We start from the raw sequence: 19,516 nt of genomic DNA on the forward strand, positions 1-19,516 counted from the left end.
AAGGAGCTACATCATTTGTGAAAATTTAGAGACTAATTTAGTGACGGAATTTTTGGTTTCTAAAACTAGTTTTCCTTACAAAATCCGTCTCTAAATTTGTTTCTAGATTAGTGGTTAATTTGTTTTCTTTGAAATTAAGTGCAGCCACTAATTTCATTTGAAAGTGAATTTACATTTCATTTGGAGTGTGAATTTACTTTTCATTTGAAGAAAATTTGAATTTTAATTTTCTTGTAATTTTTTTTTTGTTTTCCAAATTTTTGTACAAGGCCTTTATTAAGGAGTGTCTTGGAGTGCCTTTGGTATATCTCCATCTCTCCTTAAGAGTTCTTATAGTAAATTTCGTTTAGTACTTGTGAGAGTGGTCCTTGAAGGTCTTTGGTACCTTTCAAGCTCTCACCTAGGTTTAAATTGCTTACCACGCCTAGTTTATGTTTTCTTGTCTTTAAGTTTTCAAGTCATTTATGTTTTAAGCAATTTATGTTTTCAGTCATTTAAGTTTTCAAGCAATTTATGTTTTCTTGCTCTTTATGATTTCAAGCATCATATAAATTGTACACTTAGGCACTTGATTGTTATTTTTCTTTGAGAAAAGAACTTTGTGAAAATTGATTTGTGCAAGGCAAAAGTACAAGGGGTTTAGAGATTTTTACTTGAAGAGGCTTGGTTATTAAGTGGCTCTTTAGTAGCTCACCTCCCTCCAAAGTTCAATTTGTACTCTTAGACCTCCAAGTGCCAAGTCTAAAGCACTTCAAAAAAAAAATTTATTTTCATAAAAACTATTTTTGTGTGAAAATATTTTCTTGAATTAAAATGTCTCAAGATTCCTCCCATAGTGAAAGTGATGGCTCTCCAAAAAGTCTTTCATATATCACTAAAGAGCTAAAATCACTTAAACTATGGAAAAAGCAAGAGTCCATTCAAAGAGAGAAGGAAAAGATTGAAAGAGAAGGACAACTTTCTTATTTAGAGGAAGAGTTGAGGATTTTAAGACAAGAAGAAGAAAAATTGAAAGAAGATATGAAGAAACATAGGAAAAAGAGTAGGAGCTCACATTCCCAATATACATCCCCTAATGAAAGCATGAATCAAGGGAATCACTACCAACACACTCCTAGAAGGTCCATAAGACCTAGGGAAGTCAAATTTGACCTTCCACAATTCTTTAGTAAAGATGATGTGGAAGTATACTTAGATTGAGAGATGAAGGTTGAGCAACTCTTTGCTTGCCACAGGGTAGGTGAAGAGAGAAAAGTCCCTCTGGCTACCCTTAGCTTCCAAGGGCATGCCATGTATTGGTGGACTGCTCTAGAAAGAGAGAGACGCCTCCACAATGATCCTCCTATCCAATATTGGAATGATCTTAGGAGTGCATTGAGGAGGAGACACATTCCCTCTTACTATGGCAGGGAGCTTATGAATAAGCTCCAAAGGCTCCAACAAAAAGATATGTCTGTAGAACAGTACAGGCAACAAATGGAGCTTTACATGATGAGGGCTTGTATAAGGGAAGAGGAAGCCACCACAGTAGCCAAATTCATGAGTGGTCTTAACTTAGAGATTAGAGACCAAGTGGAGCTACTACCCTACAGGAACCTAAATGACTTGGTCCAACTTTGTGTAAGGGTGGAACAACAAATATTGAGAAAATCTTCTAAAAGAGAAAGCTCCCACTCTAGATCTCTTAAGAAAGACTACATGGAGGAAGAAAAACCTTTTGAAAAGAAAATTATTTCAGAACCCTCCAAAGAATTGGCTAAGAGGAAAGAGAAAAACAAAGATAAGGATAAAGATCTCATCACTCCACACACTAGCACAAAGACTAGTGATATTAAATGTTTCAAGTGTCTAGGGAGAGGCCACATTGTTTCTCAATGCCCTACAAAGAAAGTCATGATCTTAACGGGGCATGACACTTATAGTAGTCAAGAAGAGACTACTACCTCCTCTTCTAGTGAGAGTGAGGTTGAAACAAAGCTTCAAAGGTCCAAAGTGGAGCCAATTTATCCTTATGAAGGAGAGCTCCTAATGCTTAGGAGAATCCTTCATAATCAACCTAGTGGTACCCTATCACAAAGAGAGAACCTCTTTCATACAAGATGTAATGTTTTAAATAATGCTTGTTCTCTCATTGTTGATAGTGGTTCATGGTGCAACTGTTGTAGCACTAGGTTGGTTAAAAAGTTGAGTCTAATTACTATGCCACATCCTCAACCTTATCATTTACAATGGCTTAATAAGGATGGTGACATAGTAGTTGACCAACAAGTGAAGGTCAAGTTTTCCATTGGGAAGTATGAGGACCAAGCTTTATGTGATATAGTACCAATGAAAGCTTGTCATATTTTGTTAGGAAGACCATGGCAATTTGAAAAGAAAACTGTACATGATGGTCTTACTAATGAAATTACCTTCACTCACAAGGAAAAGAAACTTGTACTTTATCCTCTCTCACCTCAACAAGTGGTTGAGGATCAAGCACAAATGAAAAACAAAAGAAAAAGAGAAAAGGTAGGGAAGAGTAAAGAGGAAGAAATATCCTCTAAGGTAATTATGCCTAAAGAGAATTGCTTTATCACTAAAGAACCTATGAAAACTATTCTCTTTATTCATAAAGACCTTAACTCTTACCCTCACGCTGCCACTAGTCTTGAAGAAAAGATTCACAAATCCATTATTTTTAAAGAAAAAGAATCTCAACTTGATGGAGGACCATCCTTGGTACTTCACTTCATGTGAGACCCATCACATGGTTCATGGCTATGACCAATTTGAGTAGTATAGAATTTATTGCTTTATTCCAATTTTACCCTTGTATTTTGGGGTATTTTAGTCATAGGATTTATTTCTTTGTATTTCCCATTTTACCCTTGTATTATGGGGTGCTTTAGGTGATTAGGGTTTTAATTTTGGGCTAGGGTATTTCACTAGAAGGGTGACGCATTTTGGTGACCATTGGACCTATTTTTTGGTGATAGAAAGGCTTAGGCCCAAGTGGAGGGTAAAGGTTGCATGATCATATCATGCACCTTGATGTAGCCAATCTAGACCCATAGATTCCAAACTTGGTCACCAAGTAGCATCTAGGGTTCATTTGGCATGTCATTTGGAGTGCATTTGCCATATGAATTTCGGCCATGCATATCTCAAATGAAACCCTAGATGCCTCCCCTCCTATAAATACCCAACACCCCACCACTTGTAAATACTTTGGATTATATGAATTTGAGAGAGCATTTTCTTGCCTCAAATCCTATCCTTAGTCCCTAGGTTAGTTTCGGCTAGCTTCCTTCATTCTCCACCCTTGGAGAGTGAAACCCTAGAGTGGCCTCCACCTACACTTGGAGTGAGCCAACTTGAGCAACCATTCACCAAACACTTCCGCCACCCTACATCCCTTCACGCCTAAAATCCTTTGTCCACCATAAACCTTCCTTTTATCCAACCTTTGGTGAGCCTAGATCAAGGGCAAAGCCTTCTCCTTCATTCTCTACGTCAATCATGGAAGGAGGAAGCCATCACAACTTCAAGATTATGTGAAGGAGAAGTGGACTTCATTTAGTTCTACTTCTCATACTACTTCCTTGGTGGTGCCCAAGGTAGATAGTCTTCCTACCTTAGTTGTGTCAATAATGCACCCAATTTATAGAATATATTATTTGTTGGATATAACATCTGAACCTTCAAGGTTCCTTGTGACAAATTCTTTTCATAACTATCCAACAAATAATATAATCCAAAATTGTTTAGGGAATTTCTTGGTAGTATTTTCATTATTTTCTAGGAAATGCCTAGCTTACCACATAAGGTACTTTAGGCAAGATATTTTAGTTTTTAGGATTAAGTCTTTAGTGTGCTATAGTTTTAGCTTTAGCACATTTTTAGGATTTAGAAATATACCTAGTCTATGTTTAGGAGAGGATCCTATTCATTATATTAGTAGGTCTAGTGTCAAAGATTTCTTTAGGTTCCGTGAAAGGATTCCTTCTAGGATCTTCCTTTCACATTTATTTGTTGAAAATATCACCTCTGATGAATTTTATTATATATTTGTAGGTATGGCCAATAATCATGAGGACCCTCGAGATTTGAGGTCAAATCCTTTTCAAGAGGGAGGGGATGATAGACTATGGCCAAGGCCAAGGAATCCAAGAGGTGATATACTAAAAGAACCAAGAGGAATGGGATGATCTTAAAGACCTTTTTCTTATGTTTGTACATATAGTAGTTCTTTTGTATAGGTTATTTTTGCCTTTGTATTTGTGAGGCACTTTACTTGCTTTTTCTAGTGTTTGTATATTGATTTCAAGGTAGGTTACTTGGAGAGTTTAACTCCATTTAACCTCCCTAGTTGATACATTCATTTTGTATTTTTTTCAGTTGAGAAAAGGGGGGTGACAATTAGCAAAGCTAGGGAGTGTGACTAGTAATTGGGCCAGAACTGGGCCTAGGCAAAATTTTGCATATTGGACTCATTTTGCTCCTAATTTTTCATAGATTTGATTTAGCTAGGTCTCATCATCATATGATGAACCTAACTAAACCAAATCAAATATTTTTGAATTAATTCATGGAGCAATTTTGAGCCAAGGCCGCCTAGCCTTTCTTCCTTGTTCATGGCCGAAATTCACTTAGTCTTCCTTCTAGTTTTGAAGCTTCTCCTCCAAGTTTCTAAACCTTGGTAGGTTAGGTTGACCTTACCATGGTTCTTAAGTGAACCATGGTCAAGGCTAGCTTCTCCTACAAGTTTTAGAAACCATGGATGGTTAGCTTCACCTTACCATGGTTCCTAGTGAACCATGGTTAAGGTTAACTTCTCCTAGAAGCTACCTCTCCCTATATATTTGTTTTCTCTACACTTGTACTCACTTTTGAACAATTTGAGAAATGAAATCAGATTTTCTCTCTCACTCAAGAGTCACCAAACTGTAGAGAATTCTCTCCTAGGTTTCCTATCCAAGGTTTTCAACCTTAACTTTGGTTCCTCAAGCTTCTACACAAAGCTAGAAGTAACCGAATCACCTTGAAGACTTCTCCTCCATGGAAGGTTTCTTCGTGGAGCTTCAAAGTCTCTAAGAACACCTCAAGAGTTCACGGTCCTAAGCATGGAACTAATGAAGAACTTCAATCTTCTTCAACCTAGCTCCATCACATTCCAAGTCCGCGGTATGGGCTTCCCGCTGAGTTCTTCCAGCCTATACGTTCCATTTTCCAAGTCTTCTGTAACTCGGAATGGGCCACCCCAAGTAGGTGCAAGCTTCCCATCCGACATGTCTTTTCGGGGTTCGCCTAGCAATCGCCACACCAAGTCACCAGCTCGGAAAGAACAAGGTCGTACTCGGGTATTGTATCTTCGGGAAGCTCGGAGCTTGCATGCTTCTTCGTGGATTTGAGCTTTGTCTCTAAGCTCGTCCACCAAGTCGAGGTCAGCTGCCAACTCTTGAGCGTTCTGCTCGGTATCGAAAACCTGCCGTTGGTGGGACGTCTCTCCAACTTCTACTGGGATCATTGCATCGACTTCGTAAGTTAGCCTGTAGCGTGTTTCCTGCGTGGTTGATTGGGGGGTGCAATGATACGCCCAGAGGATGCTGGGAAGTTCGTCGGGCCACTGTCCCTTGGCGTTTCCCAGCCATTTCTTGAGTTCCTGGAGGATGACTTTGTTGGCTGCTTCGGCTTGGCCGTTGGTTTGGGGGTGTTCCACCGAGGTCGGGAGATGCTTGATACCGAGCTCTCGGAGGAAATTCTCGAATCCCTGCGCGATAAACTGTCGGCCGTTATCGGTTACGAGAGTGTGAGGGATTCCAAACCTGCAAATGATGTTCTTCCATGTGAATTTTTGCACCTTCTCAGTGGTAATTTTGGCGAGTGGGCATGCTTCAATCCACTTGGTGAAATAATTGATTGCCACCAGGAGGAATTTCAGTTGATCTTTCGCAGAGGGGAATTGTCCATTCCCCACTGGGAGAAAGGCCATGCCGACATCATGTGGTGGAGAGCTTCGGGTGGTTGCCGGTGTGTGTCGCCGAATTGCTGGCACTCTTTACATTTTTGAATGTAGTTTTGGCAGTCCGACTTCAGAGTGGGCCAGTAGTACCCAGCTCGAAGTACCCTGGTCGCCATTGAGCGCGCCCCGGAGTGCATGCCGCATATCCTCTGGTGAATTTCCCTGATGACATAGGCTGCTTGAGATGCAGTCAAGCATTTGAGCAGTGGAGAGGAAACTCCACGTTTGAATAACTCATCTCCGATGATGATGAACTTGGCCGATCTCATCCTTATCTTCCGAGCTTCGTCTTTGTCCTCAAGCAGGGTTCCTTCTTTCAAGTAGCTCTAGATGCCTGCCATCCATCCCAGGTCTTCATTGTCACTGACGTTGACGACTTTGTCATCTAAGCTGGGTGAGTGCAAGGTTTCTTGAATAATGGTTCGGTGCTGTCCAGGCCTTTTGGTGCTGGCGAGCTTTGATAGGAGGTCAGCTCGGGCGTTTTGTTCTCGCGGCACATGCTTTATGGTGAATTCGTCGAAGGACGAGATCTGGTGGGACGCAGTGTGAAAATACCGCTGCAGTAGAGTGTCTTTTGCTTGGTACGTTTCGCTGAGCTGCTCCACCATGAGTTTTGAGTCGCTGTTGCAACTTACCTTTTGGGCTCCGAGGTCGCGGGCTAGCCTTAATCCCGTGAGAAGTGCCTCGTACTCCGCCTGGTTGTTTGTCACTTTGAAGCCAAACTTAAGGGATTGTTCCAGAGTGACTTGGTTTGGTCCCTCCAATATGATGCCTGCACCACCACCCTTAGAGTTGGAGGATCCATCCACATGTAGGGTCCACACCTGAGGTTCCTCGGCAGTGGTAGGTGTGAGCTCGGCTACGAAGTCGGCTAGGCACTGGGCTTTTAGGGGTCCGCGACTTTCGTACTGGATTCCGAACTCAGATAATTCTACTGACCACGCAATCATCCGTCCGGCGAGCTCGGGCTTTCGTAGAATTTGCTTGATGGGGTAGTCAATTTTGACTACCACCTGGTGACTTTGGAAGTAGGGTCGGAGGCGCCGAGCTGCGGTGACGAGTGCTAGTGCCAGCTTCTCGATCATCTGGTATCACTTCTCCACATCTTGGAGGACTCGGCTGATGAAATAGATTGGTGTCTGCACTTTCTGGTGCTCTTGTACTATTACTACGCTGATAGCGCCTTCTGCTACGGCCAAGTAAAGGAGGAGGTCGGTTTTGTGATCTGGCCTCTGTAGGATCGGCGGGGTTGTGAGGAAGGTTTTAAAGCTTCGGAAAGCTTCTTCGCACCGATCCGTCCATTGGAAGTCTTTTGGTTTTCGCAGCAGGGTGAAAATGGGTCCTGCCTTTTCCGCGAGTTTGGGGATGAAACGGGATAATGAGACCAGCCGTCCAGCTAGGCGTTGGACCTCTTTCACCATTTGTGGGCTTTGCATCTGTATGATTGCTTTAAACTTCTCGGGATTGGCCTCGATTCCTCTACTAGTGATCATGAAGCCGAGGAACTTGCCTCCCTGGACGTCGAAGACACATTTTTCCAGGTTGAGGCGCATGTTGTGCCTCCTGACCTGGGCGAATACTTCGGCGAGGTCGGCAGCATGGTCTGCTGCCGAGGTGGTCTTGACCACCATGTCGTCGACGTAGACTTCCATGTTCCTCCCGATCTGTTGTTGGAAAACCTTATACATCAGCCGCTGGTAGGTTGCGCCTGCATTTTTTAGGCCGAAGGGCATCACCCGGTAGCAGTAGTTGGCGTGGTCGGTGATGAAGGATGTATGCACTTTGTCAGGCGGGTGCATCATTATCTGGTTGTACCCGGAGTAGGCATCGAGGAAGCTGAGTAGGGCGTTACCGGAGGCTCCATCGACCAACCTGTCAATGCTCGGCAAGGGGTATGAGTCCTTGGGGCATGCTTTGTTCAGATCGGTGTAGTCGACGCACATCCATCACTTTCCCGAGTTCTTTTTTACCAGGACCACATTCGCCAGTCATGTGGTGTATCTGACCTCACGGATGAAGCTGGCATTCAGCAGTTTCTGCATTTCGGCGATGATGGCCTCCCTCCTTTCGCCGCCTACCTTCCTCTTCCGCTGGGCGACTGGTTTTTCCTCCTTGTGTATTGCTAACTTGTGGCAGATGAAATCAGCGTCTATGTCCGGCATATCAGTGCTGGACCAGGCGAAGAGGTCGGCGTTTTTTAGGATTTCCGCTTCGAGTTGCTGTCGCAACTCTGGGGTCAACTGTCTGCTGATCTTCGTGGATTGCCCGGGGAGTTTCCCGATCTGAAGGTCATCAAGCTCGTCAATGGGGCTAGGCCGTTCGTCGTGAGAGTCGGATCTTGGATCGAGATCGGTGATTTCTTCGTGGTTGGCATGAGCCATGGAGGTGGGGTCGCTCTTGCACTGTTCACCGAGTGAGGCGATTTCCAGGCTTTCGACGTAGCATTGTCGTGCCGTCTTCTGGTTCGCCTTGACGGAGATAACTTTCTCATCATGCCCTGGGAATTTCATGGTGAGGTGTGGGGTGGATACCACCGCTCCGAGTTGGTTCAAGGTTGGCCTCCCGATGATGATGTTACAGGAGGTGTCGGCTTCCACGAGGAGGTATCGAACCATGATCCGTCTTGTATTCGGAGGTGCTCCGAAAGTTGTCAGTAGGTCCACATACCCCGCGTGTTAACGCTTCTTCCTGCAAAACCGACTAGGGGCTCTGTGTGAGGTTGTATGAGAGAGTGGGGGATGTCTAACCTGAGGAACGTTGGCCAATACAGGATGTCAGCCGAGCTCCCTTGGTCGATAAGCGTTTTGTGAACCTCCCAATTGGCTACCGCTACGGCTATAACCATGGGATCTTCCTGGTTGGGGTTAACCCCGACATAGTCGTCATTTGTGAAAGTAATCGTTGGTGCACTCTGGTGCGAAGCTGAGGTGGTGAAGTGTATGTGGTTGACGTTGCGCAGGTGTCTTTTCCAAGCCGAGCTGCTTGCGCCCCCTCCTGCGAAACCACCCGCGATTGTACTGATTACTCCCTGTAGGGGAGTTGGTACTTTTTCCTGGCTTACCTCGGCTCGCATTGCTCTGCCGGGGTTGAGTTGGGAGGCAGAGGGCTGTTCCGTGCGAGCTCCTAAATCATGACCTCTGTCTCGTCCTTGTCCTTTTCCTCGACCTTGGTCGGGGGGAGTGGAGTGTTCCTCTTCCTCATTGCGGTTGCTTGTATGAGGGGAGTGATCAAAGTGTCGCTGCGGGAGTTGAGCGCGGATCCTTTTGTTTTCCGCACGTAGAGTTGCTAGGTCAACCTCATTGACGGTCCGCATCGCGGCTAGGTCGGTTTCGTGCTTGGCACGCATACTTTGTAGATCTGTGGCGTGTTGCTGCCGCATCTGCTCGACCTGCTCGATCAGTTGTCTTAATGTTGCTTCGTTTTCCATGTTAGTGGTGTGATCTAGGTCGTCTTTTACGCGTCTACTATGGCTTCCGGTGAAAACCATAAGCGTGGCCGATAAGAGCTGTCTTGATCGACCCCACGGTGGGCGCCAAATGTTATTACCGGAAATCTGCTGTAGAGCTGATCTGCCAGGTAAGATCGGTGAGCCTCCTTCGCTGGTACGCTGGTGCTCCAAGATGGGGGTGGTACCTGCAAAAGAGACTCCGATACTAAAGTTAGGGTTTGTATGAGTATGAATCTCGTATATGTAATGCACGTACCTTGGTGTGATTTAGGGTTGCTTTGGGCCTTGGGCCTGAGATAAGATATGATAAGATTAGATAGTGGACCTCGTCCAAAGTGAGATCCCTCGAGATCAGTTATGATCTGCTTAAATGCCGAGCTGACGTCGCGTAGCGTGTGCCCGACCTCATCTTGTGCTGTGATGCCGAGCTCGGAGCTCGGCTTCACGGTACGGATAGTACAACTACCATTTGAATGTTGTTGTTTTTAGGAGTTTTTTTTTAATGAAAGAGAATTTTACAAATTCTTTTAATTAATTTTAAATATGGAAAAACAAACTCTGACTGAAGAGTCAACCCGTTAGCCCGCAAAAAATTAATGGACCGGGTTGGACATTTTGGCTCGTCAGCCCACCTGACTCGCCCTGTCTAACCTGCCAATTCGACAATGCAAATGGCAAGTCAGGACGATTGGCTCGCCTAATTTATTATTATTATTATTATTATTATTATTATTATTATTATTATTATCTTATATTTAATGTTAAGTTTAAATAATTTACATGAGATTTATTGTGTGAGTAATTTGTAATTTGTTGTACAACAAATATCTTATACATATGTTTTATTTTATTATATATAATTTGAGTTTTTTTATTTAGCAATTTTTTTTGGAAGAATTATTATTATAATTACATATTTATTTTATTATGTAACAAATTTGATATTTGTTATGTAGCAAATCAAATCAAATATGTTGTAATTTGATATTTATTTTATTATTTAGACTATGTGGGTCTTTTAGATATTTAAAAATAAATATGTTAGAAGAAGTATCTAAAAGAAATATGGCGAGGTAGGTTAAGACTTCCAGCTCGTTTTCCCTTGGCTGACTAGCTCAACCTAGCTCATTTTTGGTAGTTCAATGGTAATGTGGGCCTAAATGAGGCCGAGCTACCCCATTTTATCATATAGGAAAGCTTCCTTTATATGTAGATAAAATAAGAAGATTAGCATTGACAAGTTCAAAATCTAAATTTCCCAATCTTTCCCAAAAAAAAATATCCCAATTTTGAAATTGAAAACGAAAAGAAGAGATTGATTTTGCATTTCCCCCATCTCTAGCGTTGTCATAAAGGAATTACTGCAACAAGCCTTCTTCCTTCCATTTCTTTCTTTTTCTTTGTTTGTGTTTTCATAGTTTAATGCGTTCGTGTAAAAGACATGACCTGAACTAGTAAGATTAGGGTTTGATTTTTAAGACAACATTAACTCAAGGAAGAAGTTTGATTTAAAGCTAGAAAGGCTTAATAAGCACATCTCCATTATACTGGCCTTATAGGGATGGAAAGTAAACTTGTACATGTGGATAATGCTCAAACTCACCCCAACTTTAATGGGGAATACGTGGCTTGACTGAACATAGACATAAATACAGGTAATACCCAATTTATTAAATTCAGTATGAGGATGAGTATATACATACTTGCCCTATACTCGTACTCGCTTTAAATTTCTAGAAACTTAATTTATTATTTTTTGGAATTTATTGGCATTTATGTAATTCTTACACTATTTTAAATTTATTTCAAATCAAATTTAATTATTATAATTTTGTAATTGTTATTTTATGTTGAATTTTTTTTATAACTTTTGCAAAAAAATTAAATAAAGTTGAATGGATACGGAATAAGTACATGTATACTTGATACTTGACAAGGATAGGGATGATGATGCAAATTTGATACCCTATGGATATAGGAACAGGGATGAGTATAGGATATGCAAACAAGAACAAATATGGGAATACTGAAATTCGTACTCACTCCGCCTTATTATCATCCCTATGAAATTACACCTTTTTTTTTCTCTTAATTTTCAACATATTTCTATGAACTTTATTATTTATTATATTTTCATAAGTAGTGAAAATTTACAACTAGGGTTTTCCCATACCATACATGTAAACATAAAAAAGAAAACCAAACAAAGATAGTTAGTATAGATAAAAGTCTATCTCCAATAAACATCCAAAGTAAATCTTTTTTTTTTCATTTCTTTAGATGTTCCTCATCTTTGTTAACTCAGATTCAAAAAAAAAGTCTAAAAACACTACAAAAAAGTACGTAGTTAGTAAGGGTTTTTTTTTTTTGCGGTTTCAAAAAATCGCTAAAAAATGTTGTAATTCCAGCGATTATTATAACTTCCACAAAATAGATATTTAACAATGACATTGACAGTCAGGTCTCTTTAAATTATTTGGTTGAAAGTACTTTGGTTTTAAATGTCATTTTTTGTGGTTAATTATTGTTTTGAACTATTCATTTCCGGACATAATTTCCTTGAATTTATTCTTGAATGTTGATTAGGATTCTATGGATTGTAGAGACTGCTGGACGGAACTATTTGATGTTGTGATTGCTAAGGCCGATAAACCACAGTTTTATACATCTGAGCATCCATTCCGGTTTGTATCCTTCAAACTTCCGGTAGCAGAAACTGAATATTTTCTCTCATGTGACTGCATTTGTATATTGTTATGGTGTTGATTAGCTGCAAGTGATTGATTACAAAGCGCTATCAAATTCCTTTTTAAAACTATTAATCACAAAATTCCTTTTAAAAATTATCTTTTTCTTTTTTTTCTCCTTCCAAGTTCCATACTTGGGTATACATTTACTGTTAGGCATGGGTTAGTTTTGGACAAAGTTACTAAAAACTCTCGAGTTTTGTTGCGGTTTAAAACCGTCAGAAACTGTAAAACAAATAACATTAAAATGCATTTTGTGGCGGTTTAAAACTGCCACAAAGTGATTGAATTTTCTGACGCTCAAAACCAGCGTTTACAAAATCTATGCCACAAACCGTTTTTGGCGATTGTGAACCCGGTGATTATTAATGACATTGGTAATTCCATTTGTGGCGGTTTTTAACCGCCAGAAACTGCCAAAATAACCCCCACAAATCACACATTTTTTTGTAGTGAAGTAGCTAAAAATATTCAATACTCCTCTTTTATTTTAAGCAAAAGATAAATAGACAAGTTTATAGACTTGGCTTTGCATCTGACTTCCTTGCAAATAGCTAATAATCCCTCATACTAATAGCATAATCCTAAAAGTGGGTAACTGAACAACAATGATAAAAAAAAATGCAAATAAAAGACAAATAAACCAAAACTAAAAAAGTCAAATTATCAATCTAAAATCTTTGACTCATTCAACAATCCATCCCTTAAATTGTATGTTCATTGCAAAAGTTTATCTCATAATCCTCAAGCATACTCAAAACACTTCGTGGTTGTTGGAAATCTTCAACTTTAAGTGGTTTTGTCATTGATAGGTCAAATGGCAATCTTAAATCTACTGATCTTAGGCTTAAATGTTAACAAACATAGAGGTTTTTAATCAATAATATAAAGTTTTCGAAATAACTAAGACGAATCTATCATTAAGACACAACTCGATAGTAAGACGGATCACGGTATAAGACAATAGATGCATTAAAAGAAAGTTGTTAATGAGTAAGAAAAACCTTTAGTCATAAAAAGAGATATGCATTAATTCTTTATCATTTACGACCTCTAAACAAGAAACTGACTACATCTAAATGTTTCTTTAACAAATCAAATTTAAAAAATACTTCCTCGGCAACGTTCTACAAAAAGGGAAGAAAGATATGTTTTGCATTAGAAAAGGACAAGCAAATCTTTGCAAATACAGAAAGCTACATTCAAAAGTTGTTCATCATTGCAACATCTTGACACACGCATGATTCTATCTACTTGGTGCCAAAAGGTGATAAGTTTGATCAAATAAGAAGTAGCAATTTGGTGAAAGCATTTAATACAAGTATTTATTATACCAACGGACACTTCTCTTCAAGAAGCACATCATGAAGATAGACAAAGAAAGCCATGAGAAAGGAACTCAAAGATTTGCAACGATCATCTTCATTAAAGTCTTATAAAAGGAAGCTTAAAGCTTAGAAAGAATGTGATGATAATTTAGAAACAACAATCTAAAACGAAATACTACTTCTTCACTCTTTCTGTAATCACCTTTGTAATTAACCTTTTGTATCACATCTTGAAAAGAAAAGAAAAACTTTGTAAGTCTGAGTAACTTTAAGTTATTGGGTTTGATCCTAGAGAGGTTTAATTGTAAAAGAATACTTGTTATTTGAGCTTGGAGATGTTTGACCATTAAAGAATACTTGGTTTTGAAGTCTAAAGAGATTTTGTGTAAAAAGAATACTTGGGTATATTGCTTGAAAAGACAATTTAAATAATACTTAGGGTTGAGATAGAAGTGACTTGTTGAAGAATACTTGTACCTTTGATAAGATATTGGAACTTGATCTGGTTAGATCAATAGATAGGCATAGTCTTGGTGGTTGAAACAAATCAATATAAATTTATGAGTTCATTATTTGCTTTGTCTATCCTCTCATATTTGTTATGATTACTATTTCATTACACTATGAAACGTGAACGTTTTTTAATAACATTATTCAACCCTCCTCTAATATTTTTCTTTTCTCCACAGTCATGATGCTTGCCAATTGATCTCTTGTATTGCACTAATTTAGCTCAATGACACCATCATCACATCGATTTCTTAGAAAATGAAACTTAACATCAATATGCTTACTTTTTCCATGCTAAATAGGGTTTTTGGATAATTTAATTGTTGTGACATTATTATAAAACATCAGAGTAGCACCTTCCTAACAATGATCTAAATGCTCTAAAATTCTTCTCGGTCATACACATTGACAAACACATAAAGAAACTGTTATAAACTTTGCTTCAGTGTTGGATAAGCTAACCACAGGTTGTTTCTTTGACACCCAAGAAACCACACCTCCTCCCAACAAGAAAGCATAACCGAATGTGCCCTTCCTATCTTCAAGATCATTTTACATAATCATTGTTGGTATAAGCAAGTAATTCTTCATTTCGTCCAATCTTGTAGAAAATTCCTAGATTTTGAGTGCCTTGTAAATATCTTAAAATCCACTATGTTGCTAAGAAGTGACTCTCTTTTGGATGCTCCATAAAGCAACTTATCACACTAACCAAGTGTGCAATGTCTCATCATGTAGTTGTAAGATACATAAGATGATGGAACTACTTGGAGATGGTTGATGTTTCTTCAAGTTGAACCAAATAAATTCGTTCTTCTCTTGATGGTCTTCACGGCAAGGTAAGAATGAAGGAGTTTCAAGCTTCATAAAGCTTGAAGAAGCAACAATGGTGGTTCGATTTCTCTAGAAGGAGAGAAACTTGAGGAAACAAGCACAAAGGAGAAGTTCCTTTGTGAAACTTCTAGGAGAAGGAGATTCTCCACAAAATTAGACTCTTGAAAATGAGAAAGAATTCTGAATTCTATTTCTCAAAATATGTCAAAAGTGATTACAAGAATAGAAATTACAAATATATAGAGGTAGGTAGCTTAAGGAGCAAGCTAACCTTAACCATGGTTCACTAGGAACCATGGTAAGGTTAGTTGACCTTCTAGGTGAGTTTAGAAACTTGTGGAGAAAGCTTTTCACTTAGCTTGCTTGGAAAGCAAGCTAAGGCTACAAGCTTCTCAACTTCTTGAGAATTAGAGAAGCAATTCGGCCAAAGAGGAAGTTAGGCAAGGTGGGCGGCTAACTCAAGTTTTGCTCACTTTGATTATTTCAAAAATGTTTGATTTGGTTTAGTTAGGTTCATCCAATGATGATGAAACCTAGCTAAATCAAATCTATGAAAAATTAAGAGCAAAATGAGTCAAATATGTAAAATTTTGCCTCGGCCCAATTCTGGCCCAATTACTAGTCACACCCTCAAGCATTGCTAAATACCACCTCTTTTTTCTTACTAAAAAAATAGAAAATGAGTGTATCAAAAAAGGAGGTTAAATGGAGTCAAACTCTCCAAGTAACCTACCCTAGAATCAATATACAATGACTAATAATAGAAACTAAAGTGTCTCACAAATATAAAGGCAAAAATAAGTCTATACAAGAGAACTATGTACAAGATATTTACAACTAGAATTATGTCATCTCTTCATGATAGAGTGGTCCAAAATGAAGAGTACCTTGGGCTTGGAAAGCCCACTGGTCTTCAAGGTGTCCGCTGGTCTTCAAGGTGGTCATAGCTCTAGTGATTGGGCTCCTGACTCATGGTCCATCATCTCATTCCTCTTAGTTTCTTCAATGTATCACCTCTTGGATTCCTTAACCTTGACTATAGTCTATCATAAGACTTCCTACAAGTTGCTTAAATAGACTGTTGTCAACCCCTGCTTTCATTAATTTGCTACCTAGAACTATATGATTCTTCATTAGATTGTAGTTAGACACACTAAATTTGTTTAACATATGTATTTTTTTTGTCCAATAAAAACACCATTACAGTTTTGCAAAACTTCAATGTCCAAAAAAAAATTCGCATTTTGCCTAAATCAATTATTACAAACTCATTCAACATCGTAATTTTAAACTCAAAAATCAATTTATCATTACTAGTATATATAAAATCATCTACATAAAAAATACACAATTAAAATCTCACCTCCATCCTTTTTTTTCACAAATTTGAAAAATAAAGTATGTTCATGTGGACATTTCAACACATCATTAGCTGCAGGAAATACATATGTATCACCCAAAAAAAAAACTTCATAAACAACTATTCTTAAACATTCTTCATGATTTTTATTTATTTTTTAGTTCGAAGAGAATGACTTATCGAGTGCGTTCTTGAACTTCGTGGTTAATATTTGGATTACAATTGAACCAAGCCCACTGGAGGAGTTGGTTTTGGGACAGTCGACACATAATTGGGCCTTGATAAGAAGGGAATTTTGTTTGTTTCTGATCTTGAGAGAGGAGAATGTTATCCTTTGTGAAAAACTCCAATATAATACAAACAGCCCAAATAAAGAGGGTAGTTGGGCCTCTTTTTCATCTGTAACACTTTTTTATATCAAATGTTGACTAAGGGATAAAAAGGGTCAAGTATTGACTTATGTTGAAAAGCAAACCATAGAGAATATAAAATTTTATGTTGTGCACTGTTCAACACAAATACAATACCCCTCAGGCTTTATAAAGAAAGAAAAAAGGCATGGGAGAATTATTGTTAGGTAACAAAGTTGTTGAAAGTTCAAAGAGATTGCTAGGCCCGACTCAGTTCTCAAAAAGCTGATGATGACAAATACCAATAAAAAGTGGAAATCTTATTAGGCTCATGAGCTCTCTTTATGTGCATTTTAAAGAATCCTTTTGCTGCACCCTAGCTAGGGCCTACACTGTGTATAGTATAGTAATAACACAAATAATTGGCCGTTGGACTTGGACAATCTCTCTTACAAGGACTTCCTTTTAATGAAGATAAAAAATATTCAATATTTTTTTAATGCACACTGTTATGACAGTTACCAAGATTTCTTTTTTTTTTTTTTTTTTTTTTATACTTTTGACATTTTGTTCTATATTTTCTGAAGATATATTGCGGGGCAAAGCAACAACGTGTAGCTTTACCATCAAATTTTAAGACGTTACATTAGGAGCGACAGGGTGCATCGTGCATGCAATCTCTTCATCAACCAATAAATATTAAGGACTAAGGATCATATCCCCAAAGACATTGTCCAAGAAAAAAAAATGAAAGCATTACTCTTTCCTAGGTTTCCTTTTCTTGTGGCATTGGCTGAGGAAACATCGTTCAGCTGGGTGGGATTTTGTGTTCTCTACGTTCCACATCTCATGTTTGGTTATATATTTTAAAATATCAAGGAACAAATGGGGGAAGAAAAAGAAGAGCAATTTACACACTACTACTTTTGCAAAACGTGGACCACTGCAGAAGTCAAAACACAGGAAAACAAATGGCTAGGGCTACACTACGTACCCTAACTTTAAATGCCATTCGAGTTTTGCAAATATTTTAACATGTGGCATAGAAATTTTGAAATTCATAATTCATAAATAAGTGTATAATACTAATAAATGTATGACTTTAAAAATTCATGACTTTTCTTTAAATAGAGGTTGTAATATATATATATATATATATATATATATATATATATATATATATATATATATATATATATATATATATATAAAGAGTGATCTATTTATTCTAGAAGTAAGTCTATTTAGACTTATTCTATTTAATAGTTTATATTCTATATCAAATTTCAACGATCGAACTATTAAATTTAAAGTTCTTAATACATATATTAAGTATGCAAATTTATATATATATGAGGGGGGTTTAAACGACACCGGTGTAACTTTTACTAAGTGTTACACCGCTCAATAACTTTATATTAAATGTGAATTTTGAAAATCCAACCGTTAAAACACTTTAAGGTTGTAATATGAACACTTTGATTACCTTCAAGTTGTTGTTCAATTTTAACAAAATTTGTAATATGAACACTTTGATTACCTTCAAGTTGTTGTTCAATTTTAACAAAATTTGATATATATGATCTAAGAGATATGAACTTTCAATCTAACGGTTGAATTTTTAAAATTCACATTTAATATAAAGTTATTAAGCGGTGTAACACTTAGTAAAAGTTACACCGGTGTCATTTGAACCCTCATATATATATATATATATATATAAAGGTTTGACTCAAAATATAAATGCATCTTAACTAATTTTGTAACAATTCAAATTGTTTATACACTTACTACAACTTAGTGAATAAGCAGTAAAAAATATTAGTATGCATCAATTAAGTCTACATGAAATTAACTCGTCGACTATCTTCCAAATATTGTATACCTTTTCAGCAATCAATTAAGAATTTTATCCTTTAATTTCATGCCTTACTCGATTTGTTTACTTCTAAATCAATATGGTTCAACCTACCCCTATATGTTATCAACTAAGGACATAAAGGGAGATACAACACTTCACTTCATTCAAGTCAGCTAACTTTAGAAAAAAATTTTAACATCTGGACTCTTAGAACACCACAACACATATCCGCACAATACGATATTTGAACTTAAAAAAAATACATCTCCTTTAACCCTAAGTCCACAGCACATCTCCATAGCATAACTCAATCTACTTTCTTTCTCAACTTTATACATGATTCATCAATCTTAACAACATATTGCAACCCAACTTCACAGCAATTCATCTTCTCATCTTAATAATATTATAAGAAAAGAATTAAATTAAAAGTCACAAAATAGGACTCTCATTGGGCTAGAGTACTGCTAGCTGAGCTAAGTTCTTTGGAGCTTATCATTAGGCAACAATACCCTTTCTAATTAAGTGAGGAAAACACTCACTTTTTTCGTCACTCAGCGACCAGGATTTTGTATGAGTCCTCTTGTCAAGCGCAGTATGTCTCACAGGTTGGGATAACTCTTGTCGAATGAGCTTAGCTGTAGAATCATTTAATTCTCTCGCTAGACAACACATTTGTCTCTAAGCACAAGTATGATTAAGGAAAAATGCTCATCAGTTCTTGTATCTATGTTAGGCGCCATGAGTACTTGTTGGATGGGAACAAAGTTCTCACCCGATAATCCAACTTCTCTCTGCACATTCAATAACCAATCCATACCAAAACAACATCCAATCTTCAATTCAATCTTTATACATCTTAAACAACCATAATCACTAAGATAAATAACATGCAACAATAACAATGTTACAAATTTCACCTTAATTAGTAAAATCGTCTCAAAAATAATATTCATTTAATCTAATGGCTAAATTTTCTATTTCTAGATATCAAATTTCAACGACGTTAGCTTAGAAAAAAAGTATTTAAATGGGATTAGTAATAGTAAATTATGATATTTTTCAATGAAGGGT

At 37.9% G+C, this 19,516-nt stretch overlaps 3 protein-coding genes across 3 annotated transcripts; all 3 read right to left on the minus strand.

The window, feature by feature from the left end:
• Window positions 1-5,134: 5,134 nt before the first annotated feature.
• On the minus strand, window positions 5,135-5,509 carry LOC145949980 (uncharacterized). Its single transcript, XM_083060888.1, has one exon. The coding sequence runs from the start codon at window positions 5,507-5,509 to the stop codon at window positions 5,135-5,137; it is 375 nt and encodes a 124-aa protein (XP_082917014.1).
• Window positions 5,510-5,919: 410 nt separating this feature from the next.
• On the minus strand, window positions 5,920-6,273 carry LOC145949981 (uncharacterized). Its single transcript, XM_083060889.1, has one exon. It carries the CDS (start codon window positions 6,271-6,273, stop codon window positions 5,920-5,922), a length of 354 nt encoding a protein of 117 aa, XP_082917015.1.
• A 57-nt stretch (window positions 6,274-6,330) lies between these two features.
• LOC145949982 (uncharacterized) lies at window positions 6,331-7,089 on the minus strand. Its single transcript, XM_083060890.1, has one exon. It carries the CDS (start codon window positions 7,087-7,089, stop codon window positions 6,331-6,333), a length of 759 nt encoding a protein of 252 aa, XP_082917016.1.
• Window positions 7,090-19,516: the final 12,427 nt, after the last annotated feature.

The sequence above is a fragment of the Cajanus cajan genome, chromosome 7 (assembly GCF_000230855.2).
Source record: "Cajanus cajan strain Asha chromosome 7, NIPB_CcT2T_4, whole genome shotgun sequence".
NCBI lineage: Eukaryota > Viridiplantae > Streptophyta > Magnoliopsida > Fabales > Fabaceae > Cajanus > Cajanus cajan.

Coding starts and splice junctions, on each gene's coding strand:
- LOC145949980 (XM_083060888.1), bottom strand. CDS start 5,509: ATGATCCCAGTAGAAGTTGGAGAGACGTCCCACCAACGGCAGGTTTTC.
- LOC145949981 (XM_083060889.1), bottom strand. CDS start 6,273: ATGAGATCGGCCAAGTTCATCATCATCGGAGATGAGTTATTCAAACGT.
- LOC145949982 (XM_083060890.1), bottom strand. CDS start 7,089: ATGATCGAGAAGCTGGCACTAGCACTCGTCACCGCAGCTCGGCGCCTC.